The sequence below is a fragment of the Calypte anna genome, chromosome 21 (genome assembly GCF_003957555.1).
Source record: "Calypte anna isolate BGI_N300 chromosome 21, bCalAnn1_v1.p, whole genome shotgun sequence".
Classification (NCBI taxonomy): domain Eukaryota; kingdom Metazoa; phylum Chordata; class Aves; order Apodiformes; family Trochilidae; genus Calypte; species Calypte anna.
In genome coordinates, this window is record NC_044266.1 from 3,701,298 (window position 1) to 3,714,095 (window position 12,798).

The window sequence follows — 12,798 nt, forward strand, 5'->3', positions numbered from 1 at the left end:
CACCCTGCTCTGCCTACAGGAGAATCCTGGACAGATCGGCTGCCAGGGGATGAACCCTGACTTTGTATCACCCGTGCTCACTGCTCCCCTCGGGCTCCAGCCCTGCCTGCCCCTGTAGGGGCTGTGCCACTGGGGACAAGAGAGCTGAAGTGACTTCCCTGCCCAGCTGAACCATCCAACAGGCACCAAGCCATCTCTACCAGTGCCTCTGAGACTAAGAAATACACCACAGGCAGGAGAAAAGAGCCCTGGAAATGGGCACAGGGCAGTCAAGGTGTGTAAGTCAATGCTGGGGAACCCTGACAACTCATCCCAAAGGTGAAGTCTCACACATTGCCCTGGAAACGTCTCGGACAGGAGACACTTTTAGCAGACTGCAAAATGTGGCACTGCTCCGGGCAGTAACTCAGCGACAGAGCCTGTGCACTCACCTGCATGGAAGTAGGGGCTCATGGTGTAGGGGAATCCGAAGGGCAGAGGCTGAGGTGGTGGGATGGAGGCTGGTGGGAGATATTTCACTTCATTTTTGTTGATGCCAGGGCCAAGCAAGTGGCTAGGGGACTCGGTGCTGGAGGAGCTGCAGGGGGCATTTGGGCCAGCAGCTGCTTCCCCCAGCTCCTTGGCCCCTTCACAGACTTTACCAATCTCTTTGCACTCCTTCAGGTCAGCGGCTGAACCGCTGCTCTCAGCCTTCAGGCTCTCCGGTTTCTCGTCGCTGACATCCGCGTCACTCTCAGAGTCCTTCATCTCCTCATCGTTACAGTCCGGAGCTCCCTCCCTCACCCGGGGCTCCGCCTGCTCCTTGGCCTCGCTGCTCAGCCCCCCCTGCGGCTCCGCGCGGTGCTGCGCGGATTTTCGGCTGTTGCCCCGGCGGGGCTGCTCCTTGGGCGGTGTGGCACTGCTGGGGAGGTTGGGGTTGAGGGAGAGCAGGGGGGTGTTGTTGTGCCGCAGCACCAGCATGGCGTTCCTCCGGGACAGCTCCTCCCGCAGCGGGTGGCCCTCGGGGATGTCGTGCACGTTGCGTAGGGCCGGGTGGTCCGGGGGCAAGCCCGGGTGCAGGCTGAGAGGGTCACCGGCCAGGAGCCTCTGCCGGTGGAGATTCTCCAGCTCCTTCTGGCGGATGATCTCGGCTGACATCTCCAACCTACAGGGGCAGAGGCAGAGGGAACATCAGTGGAAGGGCTCTGGAAGGTCTTGCTAACCCCCAGGCATGCTGAACCAGAGCTTGTAGGATGGACCAAGGTGTTGCCTCCAAACCTGCACGTTGCCTGACAGGATGAGGAATCACAAGATCAGCCGGGTTGGGAAGGACCTCTGAGATCATCAAGTCCAACCCTTGAGCCCTGAGCCCATGGCACTGAGTGCTGCATTAAGTCTTTTCTTAAAAACCTCCAGGGACAGAGAATCCAACCCCTCCCTGGGCAGCCCATTCCAATGCCTGATCACCCTCTCTGGAAATAATTTCTTCCTAATATGCAACCTAACCGTCCCCTGGCAGACCTTGGCCCATGGTTTCTTGTCCTACTGATTCCTGCCTGGGAAAAGAGCCCAACCCCCCCTGGCTCCAACCTCCTTTCAGGGAGCTGTAGAGAGTGATGAGGTCTCCCGAGTCTCCTCCAGCCTGAACACCTCCAGCTCCCTCAGCCCTTCCTCACAGGACTTGTGCTGGATCCCTTCACAGCCTCCTTGCCCTTCTCTGGACCTGCTCCAGCACCTCAATCTCCTTCGTGAGCTGAGGGGCCCAGAACTGGACACAGTAGTAAATAACTGGACAGAGGAGTAAAGGTTTTAAACTGAAAGAGGGGAGATTTAGATTAGGTATCAGGGAGAAATTCTTTGGTATGAGGGTGGTGAGCCCCTGGCCCAGGTTGCCCAGAGAAGCTGTGGCTGCCCCATCCCTGGGGGTGTTGAAGGTTGGATGGGGCTTGGAGCACCCTGGGCTGGTGGGAGGTGTCCCTGCCCATGCAAGAGGTTGGAACTGGATCATCTTTAAGATCCCTTCCAACCAAACTACTCTGTGATCTGATGATCCCATTGGTCTCACTTGAGACACCCCTCTGTCACCTGTCCACAGCGCATCCAACACAGCATCCCACATTACTATGCCTGCTACTAGGAAAGGGAAGGAAAAATCCAAGGCAAGCCCAGGCCCAGCCCTCTGCACTCCTTACCTGGCCAGGTTTTGCTTTCGTAGCATCTCTTGCTGCCGTGCAAACATCTCTGCTTGTGCTGGCTGTAGGAACCCATAACCTGGGGACAGGGAGAACAGTAACATGAGGTTATTAATCTCAACACTGAATCTTTGCTAACTCAGAGCCAGCTCCCCAGAGGGCCAACTGAGCAGGAAAGGGCAGCTGAGAGCTGCCTCTCTGTTGTAGAGCCCATCTATTCCCCTCACTCCCAAGCCTACTGCTGAAACACAGGAGCAGGGAAGCTGGAGAGGATCAAAAGAGATAGCAGGCAAGGCAACCTGCTGCTGACAGTGCAAAACAAGGGTGAAGTCAGCACAACAGTAACACAGAAAACATGTATGGGCTGTTTGGCTAAAGGAGAGTTTGCCAAAGACTGTACTTCTGGTCCCCCACATCCCCTGGCTGATGGTGAGTGTGTCTGGTGCTACCACTCACCTGGTGTCTGGCAGAGAGCTGAAGGCACCCCAAGGAAGGGAGGTCTCAAGTGGGGCCCCAGGGCAATGTGGGGTGCATTCTGGGGTGACAGCAGAGGCGGTGGGTGGGATATCTCCCTGCAAAAAGCAGAAAATAAATTCACATTGAAAACCTGGAGGCACCATCCTCAGTGCCCAGAGGGCTCAGGAAGAACATCCTTCCTGCAGATGACCTGGTGTTCTGCACCAGAGGCTGTTCTGAGATGAAAAGGTGCAAGACTTTTAAAAGGGAGGGGAAAAAAAGAAAAGAAGTAGAACCAGAATGAGAAGAAAGCAGCCATGACTCCATCAGCTCCACAAACTTCCCACATTGATATCCTTCTGATTCTGTGGCCTTTCTGCTGGGTTGTTCAAAGCAATTTTGGCTGCCCAGGGCTAAAAAAGTCAAGGCTGAAGATGCTCCACCTGCCTGTCCCCTTAGCAAGCTTGGGTTGCTATCTCAACTCCATTACAAATGAAAAGGCACTTTGTATTTGGGGAGCTGGAGAGTGGGTCTGAGAAGGTCTGAAGGTCTCACTGGCACTGAAGGCCCTGTCCTAGCTAGGATAATGTGTGATCTTAAATTCTGGTGAGCAAACTCTAAGTGAGGCAGAGGAAGACCTCAACAGATGAGATGGGAAGAGGAATGTGAGCAGCAAGTGCCACGAGGGCAGTGGAAGGAGTTCAACTGGAGCGGCAGATTTGAGGGGTGGGGAAGAGGAAAATGCCTGGAAGCAAAGCAGGCAGCACTTGCTTGCATGCAGGGGGCAGAAGAAAAAAAAAAGAAAAAAAAAAAAAAGGAAACAGGAAGGGAATAAGAGCCAAGGTCTCTTCCATTAGTCAAATCTGCCCTGGGAGCCTGCAAGCAGATCTCTGCTTTCCGGCTGCATATCTCTTAATTCCTTTTGATGGCCACTTACAACATTATTACCTTCACCAGGGCATCTAGAGGCAAAGCCAAGTGCTGGGCCGTTTATTTTCATTTTACAATATCTCCCTATAAAATCTGCTTCGGGAGGGACTGGAGGGCAAAGAGAAAGGGAGCAAGGAGGTGCATGTGATAAACAAACCAAATGCACAGCCATGCTCACCACTGCAGGGGTGGGAGGTAACATGTGAGTGTGGGACAATGTGAGAATCCCAGCCCCCCATGCCCCATCTCACCCAACTGAAAAGCCAGATAAGGACTCTTTGGAGATAAGGTGGGAAAGGAAAGGAATCCTGTCCTTTCCTCAGATCTTCCTGGTGTAGTTTTATCCTCATTCTATGTGCCAGCCACGACAGCTCACGGCCTCAGAGCACAGAACAGGCTGAGATCCCTCTCCAAAATTCCTCCTCCCTTGCCCATCTGCCTCTCTCTGCCTCCTCCCCCCTTTCCCGTCTGCCTCCACTCCCCTTCCTCCCCTTCCCCTGGCTGCCTCCCTCTCTCCTCTCCTCCTCCTTCCTCCCCTAGCTCTCCTCTAAACTAATTGCAGAGCTCGGCCGTGTCTGGAGGAGAGCCACAGATCGATCGGTCGCTGTTGAAATGTTAATGCTAATCGTATAACCGCTCCGCCAGCACCTCGCACTCCGCTGGCAGCTCCAATTAATCTCAGGTAACGCAGCTCCTGACCTTCGGCTGGGAGCCGGGGCAGCAGCCAAGCGATGCTTATGTAATTACACCATGAAGTGTGTAATCACCTGCCCTAATCCCCGAGGCCTCACAATTAGCCGAAGCCTCGGTCGCTGGGCTGCCAAGTGCTTTGCCACCCCGGACAGCCCGCAGATGAATAACGGACAATTAAAGCGGCATGACGGGGGCGAGGAGGTGTCGGCTCGATCGTAATTAGCTGTAATCATGGGGAGACGAGCCCGGCAGACGTGCTGTTCGTTTTATAAGGAGCAATTTAGGAAATCAAGTCGGTTTTAACCATTCAGGGGCCAGGCAAAGCCGTGGCCGTGCCCTCCCGGGGTGTTATAAATGCAAAAAAAGGGAGTCCTGTGCCAGAGGTAAGCAGGCACTGAGCCCCCGGGGCTGGGAGCACACTGAGAGCAAAGAGGAAACACTCAAAACAAAGAGAGCTGCTTGATTTTAGCCAAGAGGAGAGAATCTGAGCCCTGGAAACATCCTGAGTGATGGGGATCAGGACTGGGCACTAGAAAGTAAATGGTTCACCCTTTGGTGGCAGCCCAGTGCTAACTGGAGGCTATTTTTTTGCTTTGATATCACACTACAGGGGCTAACTTTGATTCCTAAGGAATTCTCATCTGCTCAAGACACTGCAGCTCACCCCCTCTATCCATCCACTCCTCAGAGCTGTGCAACTTCCATGCACAACTTCCATCACAGGGGCTGGTGATCAGTGCCTGGCTGGGGACAGGGGGATGGCAGGAGCAGGTGATTGCTGCCACGCTGCCACACACAGAGCTGAAGGCACTTCAGTGCGAAGGGGCTGAGGTGGTTGTAAGACGAGCTGTAAGAAATGCACCAGGAGCCACTCCGAATGTGAGGTGTCAGTGTCTGCTCATGTTACACATGTTAGCACATGCTGGGGACAAGTCCAAGGTTTGGAAAATTCAGGGAGACACACTTACACTTGCTGTCATCAGGTCTGCCTGACACAGCACACCACATGGAGACCCCAGGGATGCTCTCTCAGCAACCCTGGAGCTGCTCTCCACCAAACACGTGTGTAGGGCAAAGCTGCTGGGTGAGGCCAGGTAAGCAGCACCAGCCAGAGGTCCCACGACTGGCCCTGTGACACCAGCCATGGAGCCTGTAGCCTGAAATCAGGGAAGGGAGGCTGCAGCCAAACAAGGAGTCATTGCACCTCTCCTGCCAGCACTTAACACTCAGTCTGCAGCAGTAGATAACTTACAAAGAAAATAGGTATGCTTATAAATATTTGGGTGATAAAGGACTCTTCTCCCTGCAGGCACACTCACAGAGCCCCCAAGGAGCAGTGATTCCCAGCACATGTGTTACCACAAAGGACAGACACTTTTTGCCATCCCACAAGCCCAGCTCCTGCCTGTCCAGGCAGGGAACCTGTTGGAGCCTGCCCTGCTCCCTTCCAGCCCATCTGCCCCATCCCTGGCACAGGAACCTGGCACAGGAGGGAGGGAGTAGGACCTGGTCGTGTCCTGGCAGGGAGCTGAGAAGCCCTCCCAGGCTGCTTGGTACAGATACAGCCAATTGCTTCCCAGCAAGCTTGGAATCAAACTGGCAACCCTGGAGTAAACAAAGCCCCAGAGACCTTAACAAAAGCTACTGTGCTTTCTGACAGACCTGCACCAAAACACAAATCCTTGCATCCTTTTGCAGGCCTTATCAACTCCCCCTTTACTTCCTTCCTCCTCTTCTTCCACCCCTCAGAGTAAGGACTGAATTATAGTCTCATACTCTCAGAGTGTGAATTTAGCTCTTGGCAATTACATCTGACAAGCTTTGTCCTTACTTTGCAGAAAGCAATTCTGTGTTACTGCATATTCCTTGGCATCCCCCTCCTTTTTTTTTTTCTTTTTTTTTTTTCCCTAATATGCCAGCTGGAGGCTTGTGAGCAGGGTATTAGGGGATTTGCACTGCATGCTGCTAAATTTGATATGTCCTTTAACAGGAGACAAATGGTTCACAAGGCTTAAAAACTATCGACTTTTCTTTAACAATAAGCACTAATGGCCTTCAAATAATCAATATTTAAAGTCATTATGGGGTTACACATTATACTGTTAAAATCAAGCCTTTCACTTTAACCCCATCATATCCTTCCAAGCCCAGAGCAGTGCTCCCCCAAGCTCAAAAGGAAGGCTCAGAGCACAGGCTGTGATAGGAGATGTGAGAGGGTCAGGAAATGCAGATTGAAACCGGCAAGGCATGGAAATAAATTTAGAACGGATGGAAGAGGGAAAAAAAAAAAAAAAGAATGCATGAAAGCTCTGTTTTCTTCTGCTTTGCATTTGATAGGAAGAGACACTTTAAACACGAGGTAATAGGCAAGCAGCACATAGCTCCTTGCTGGTTTGCTATCCACAGACACTGTGCCAGAAAGGGAAAATAAATAAAATGGCTTTTTAAAAACAGTGTTTGGGATTTCCAGGCAGGAAGAGACACATACTGGTACTGCCCTTCTAGGGCAGCAATGAGACCTGGACACAAAGAGGGTCTGCTTTATGCTGCCAGGGGAAATCACTCCCTCAAAATCCAATCTGGTGCTAAAACCAAATTAGTAAGATCAGGTCAAGCACTTTGGCCTTTGCTCTGCATAACATTCAGCCAGTTGGGATCTGGTGAGGAATCCTCCTGGTGCAGAGATCAGAGAGAGATACAGCATTCAGAGCAGAGGGGGGTATGCAAGGTTGAAGTAGGTAAGAACAGGAAAGAGAATGTGTCCAGAGAGGGAGGAGCATGTGGCCAAGGAGCCAGGAGTGAAGAGGAAAGCCTCCAAGATACAGGGGGCAGGAATTAGGCAGTGAGAGAAAAAACAGTAGCAACAGCAGATGGAAAGAACCCAGTCCAAAAATCCTTGCTGAATATTTCAGGCACATCTTTGCACAGAGAAAGGCCCCTAGCTAATGTACAATGTTCATCAGCCTTCTGCAACAGAAGGACAACCAGTGCATCTCTGAGACTCTGTGGCTCCTGCTCCCAGAACACTCCAGCCAAAGGGCTCAGCTTTCCAGGACCCCAGCAGATAAGGATGCTGATGGCATCTCACACAAGCAGTATTTTTACTCCTTGGCATTCCTTCTGCCTTCTCCCCATCATTGTCTATGGTTCTGGAAATGAATTGTGCCCCTAATGCTTCTTGGAGACAGTACCAGAGACAGCCAAATGCTGTTACTAAAGTATCTGCCTCAACACTTGCCCCTTTTGCTGACTATAATCTGCCTTACCCTGCTCCTGTGAGAGAGGGGCAGGTTCTCCCACACAGATCCCATGCCATGCATTGTGTGCAGACATGAACAAGCTCCCAGCAACTCCTAGCACAGCACTAATACCTCACTCTTACCCAACAAGCTTCACCACAACAAGTTCACTGCTGGGCAGCTGGTCCAGCCCAGTCTGAGTACCTGTGCAATGCCTTCCATTTGCAGGGATAAAAGTTTTTCCCTAAAGGAAAAGGACTGAAGGCAGGTGATGCCCAGGCTGCAGACACACTGGCTGGCTCTGTCAGAAGTGATCTGCTCCATTCCAAGCTCCTGGTGCAATAATGAAGGAGTTCTGCACCACATCCCAGGAGATGAGCACCCTGAGTAAGAACATGGCAGGCTAAACAACCCCAGCAAAACCACATACACTGCCAACAAATTTTGGAGACAGGATCCAAGGAATAGGATCCAAGCAACTCTGCAGGGCACAGCCACCTGCCATTTTTTGCAGGAGACAGCAGTTTGGAGAGGGGAAGTGCTCCAGGCTGGAATCGTTACAATGACACCTTTTACTTGTACCCTTTCCTCTTCCAAGTCTTTTTATAACACTTAAGTCTTTTCAAACCAACCCCCAGGTCCTGGCACCCTATAATCCAAGTCTGAATCAATCTAGAGAAGGACCTAGGAGACTAAAACCAGCTTTCAAAATGAGAATCACTGTTACCATGTAGCATGGGAAACTGAGACACAAACTGACTCCTGCAAACTTAATCCAAGGTCCTACAGAGGTTTCTTGGACCCTTAGTGTTCCTTTCCCTCAACTCACCTCTCCAGGACTTCCCTTCCATTTATGCCAACCCAACTGTTTATGGGGCTCCTTGAAGAACTGGATAAGATGGGAAGCAGTGGTCTTTTCCAGCCATAACTCCTGCCCTTCAATCTCTGTCCCCTGAGCTAGCAACTAACTTCCCTCCCTTTCCCATATCTGGGGAGTAACATAGCTCCAGCTCTCCTTAAACCCTTAGATAAAACCCTCTTCCCAAACAATTTAATACTTCCTGGCCTAGCCCAACTCCATGAGCTACAACACCTGCGTGGCAGTGCCAAATACCTCCGGATTTGATACATATTTAATTCATTTTCAGTTTGCCCCTCCTGTGTGCAGCACCTCCCCATAAGCAACCTCCACCCTTCCAAATGTGCCTTTTCAGTCAGGCCTCTGGCTGGCCTGGCACTTTGCCAGCCCACACATAGCTGGAGAAATTTTTCCTGATGACTGGTTGCACTAAAACTCCTCTATCTCTGCATTCCTCATAGGGGCTGCCTACATGGACTGGGGTGAATTTTATTAGGTGGGTTAGCCAAAGTACACCCCCTAGGAGGAAAGTTTGCCAGATCTGCCCAGCCCCTCACATTACAAACCCACTGGTCAGAAAGAAGGAAAAACAGACAGGATCTCCAAAGATATAAATGGGGAGGGGAGGGAAAGACTGAACCCAACACATACACACACCCACTATAGAACTAATATTGCAGCCTGCTGTCTGCCCCCTCCCCGAGATGAAAGCCAAAAAAGGCAGACACTAGAGCCTTTCACAGCTTGTCCTGTGATACTCAGAGCCTTTGCATCCCCGTGGCTGGCAGGCCCTCTCCTGCCTCTGCTATCCTTGTCAGGAACGCATGCAGCTTTAATTTAATATCCTTCTGAAGTTCTTGATTGCAGAGGGAATGGCTTATGGCACAGAGCAAGATAAATGAGCTAGAATTTCCTGGGGAGGGGGAGGAAAATCAGCTTTCCAGCACCGTGGCAAAGAAAAGCTCCTTCTTACCCAAAAAAAAAAAAAGAAATAATAATAAAAAAAAAATCTTCTCTTTCCATTCCATTCTCTCACATTATCTGGGGATGCTATAAAATGCAAACTTAAACACCTTAGCTTGCTCTGTGCCAAAGAACAGGCTGGAGTCTGCCTTGGCTCTGGAGATCCAAGGGAGGAATGGGATGCTGGGTTCCCACCAGCCAGCCAGTCGCCAGCCTGGATGTGAATGAGCACAGCCCCCTCTCTGCACACAGACGTCCCAGCATGAGGCAGCCACACCACAGCTCACACTTTGCACCAGCACCAACGGGTGAAAACGCCCAAGGGAGACACTGACACATTCCCGAGAGGAAAACTAATCTGCCCACCCCCACGGGGCACCTATACCACCCTCCCCACCCGGACCCTCACCCTTCACACGCCTTTTCAGCCTGGCTCAGAGGGTGCACCCCGGAGCCCCCCACCCCAGTCCCCCTCTGCACCCCCGCCACGCCACTGCGGGAGCAAACCCCGCCCCGGGGCGGGGGTGAGAGGCTGCCGGCCCTTCCCCGTCCCCCGACGGAGCCGCCCCCGCGGTACCTCTCGGGGAAGTGGGTGTCCCTGTGCTGGGGGAGGCCCTGCTTCCTCCGCTGGCTGGATGAGTTGCTGGCCGAGGGGATGTGCGCTTCCATCGCGCCGGGGTTGCGCGCTGCTGCCGCCGCCGCCACCTCTTGCCGCGCCCGGAGGATATCTGGGAAGAGGGAAGGGATGAGCTGGAGCTGGAACTGGAACTGCTGCTGCCCGGCACGGGCCCCAAGCTCCCCCCAGCCTCCCCGACCCCCGCAGGTCCCCACCGCCCGCCCGGTGCCCCGGCTCCCGGAGCTGCTCTCGGCTCTCCGCTGCCGCCGGGGCTCTGTCCCGTCCCCTCTCGTAGCCCCCGGGTGATAGACTGCTCCTTTGCCCCTTTGCCCCGGTGTCCGGCTCAGCGGGGCGGACAGGCTGTCAAGCGCCGGGGAAGCCGCGGCCGACCCCGGGCTGAGCTGCCCCGGGTACTCACCCGCCCGAGCGGGCTCTTAGCGGGACCGGGATCCGCCTCCGCCGCCAAGGGAGTTTGGCAGCGGAGGAAATTGTGCAACTACGGGAGGGGGTGGATTGCTGTTTAATTGCCTTCCTGTCGGAGGGAGGGAATGGAGAAAGGGAGGGAAGGAGGGAGGGGAAGGATGGACGGGGGAAGACAAAAAGGAGAGGGCGGCTTTCCCGAGCCACCCGCCTGCCCTCCCCGCTCTGGGCTCCCCGCGCACCGGGGACGGCACCTGCCCTGGTCCCGCCGCGGAGGGACCAGATTCACCCCGCTGCGAGAAGCGATCTGGGTCTGAACCCCGGCCCGCTGCCCAGAACCGCAGGGTTTGCCGTGGACAGCGCCCTGTGCTCGGAACCCCCGGTGGAGCAGAATCCTCCCCAGAAAAACCAAACCAAAACAAACCAGCCACGGCCCAGCATCTCCCACTGTGCTGCAGAGCACCCAGGGATGTTCTAAGCATGGCAACACCCCCGAGAAAACCATCCAGAGCCTGGGGGATGCTGCAGCCACCCCTTGGGCAAGGAATGACAGGGACAGGTCTGCTGTGGGAAAGGAAAAGGCTGGGCCATGGAGCAGAGGAGGATGAGGATGGGGTCTTCCAGCCCCATTACTGCTGCAGGTCAGAAATAAACACAGCCCCCCTTAAACCTGCATGGCCACCTTGCAGCTGCAGAACACTACCTGTGACAAAGGCAGACTGGGCAACCACAGTTACACGGGTGTAAAAGTGTCTCCAGGGTGGGGACAGCTGCCCCCACGTGATGGACAAGGCTGCCAGGGCCACCACACACACCACAACACTTCCTGGGGATCACAACGTGCTCTAAGGAAGAGCAGGTGATGTGAGCAGAGCTGGCTTGGCCTTGCACTTGGCATCTCAGGGAAACGTAGCTGGAAAGAGCTGTGAGAAGCTCCAGTGACACTGACATCCACAGCACTGCATCACAGGGACTGTTTCCAGAGTGCTACTCCCTCACAAGTAAGCATCAGGAGGGGCCCTGAGCTGCTACATTTTTTAGAAACCATCCTGTACACAACTGGCTTATGTCCCACAGCAAACCCTCTGCTGCCATTCCCACGAGACACAGGAAATGCAGACACCCAGATGCATGCTTAGGGTAAACTTCTGCAAGAGGAAACCAAAGCACAGCTTGGGAGATGAGCAGAGGGAGATTTATTGTTGTGAACACACCCCAGTCAGGATCAACTCAGACACTGATATTCCAAAGCAGCATGTTTGTCCTCTCCACACAACTGGTTCATGAAGCCAGGTCACTTTAAGTGTTGCATGAAACTGGTAATGACACATTCCCCATATCCTTGCCTCCCTTTATGCCCTCATGCTGTTTGCTTTGCCTCTGAAAAACCCAGCTACCCATATTCCTATCACCCTCAAGATGTGGCCAGCCCAACCAGGGCTTCATCAACCATTTTATCAAATATTCTGATGATGCTCAGGGCTGAAGGCCCATGGTAGGACTGAAAGTTGGGGTAGAAACACTTATACAGCTGCTATATTTGCAGGCAGTAAGGACAATGTTGGTACTTGAGTGTTCCTACCCACATTCATGCACACCCAGTCCCTGTCCCCACACCCCTTACCTGAAGGGACAAACATTAAAATGACATAATTCTGAACTGCAAAAGTATGTAAGAAATAGTGAAACAACAAACCCCATCAGACCACATTAAAAAAAACAACCCAAAAACCTGGAGAATTCTCCAAGCCAGGGACCATGCACCTCCAATGTTTATAAATTAATTATCTGAAAACCCCAGGTCACTCCTTATTGCCACAGTGCCTCTAATTTAGCAGTCTGGCATGCAGCCAACTCCAGGAGCTGCATTGATCCTGAATGACCGCAACAACCCCCCTCATCCCCCCCTCTCCTCTTTCTCTTCCCTCCATCCCTCCCCTGCACCCTTCTATCCCCCTCACACACTCTCCCCCCCTCCCTGGATCTGTATTTACAGTCCTGCACTCTGACAGTTGGGAAATCAGAGTGATTGACAGTGGGACGCTGGCGGATGGAGGTTCCAGGCACGCAGACAGACTGAATTCAGAATGTGGGATGAATGCCACTGGGAGAATGGGGGTGGAGGAGGGGGGGATGTGGGGTTGAAAAGCAATTAAAAAAAATGTCTAAATTATTAACATTTTTTTAATTATTAATGTTATTGGTGCCTCCATGTGAGCCCGCAGATAAACTGTGCTTTGTACTGGCACTAATAATTTATAGCCCAACAAGAGCCCTGTGGTGTGGAGACAATCCAAAATACACAAACTTTTGTCTTGTCAATGTAACACAGGAGAGTTTGGCTGTGCAGACTCTTTCTCCCCCTGCCCACCCCAAAACCTCAGTGTGACCCCTCACCTAACAAATGTTGATGAGACAATTTAATCGTAGTCACAAAAAATACATCAGGCT

The 12,798-nt window shown here is 52.8% G+C and overlaps 1 protein-coding gene across 2 annotated transcripts in view; it reads right to left on the reverse strand.

Moving 5' to 3' along the window:
- The window catches only part of SAMD11 (sterile alpha motif domain containing 11), a 115,884-nt gene that overhangs the window by 13,979 nt on the left and 89,107 nt on the right, over window positions 1-12,798 (reverse strand). For both annotated transcript variants that reach the window (XM_030463658.1, XM_030463657.1), the window contains 4 exons: window positions 9,889-10,039; window positions 2,628-2,743; window positions 2,172-2,250; window positions 432-1,144 (listed from right to left, as the gene is read on the reverse strand). In XM_030463658.1, coding sequence (XP_030319518.1) covers window positions 432-1,144; window positions 2,172-2,250; window positions 2,628-2,743; window positions 9,889-10,039 — 1,059 coding nt within the window. The remainder of the gene's footprint in view (window positions 1-431; window positions 1,145-2,171; window positions 2,251-2,627; window positions 2,744-9,888; window positions 10,040-12,798) is intronic.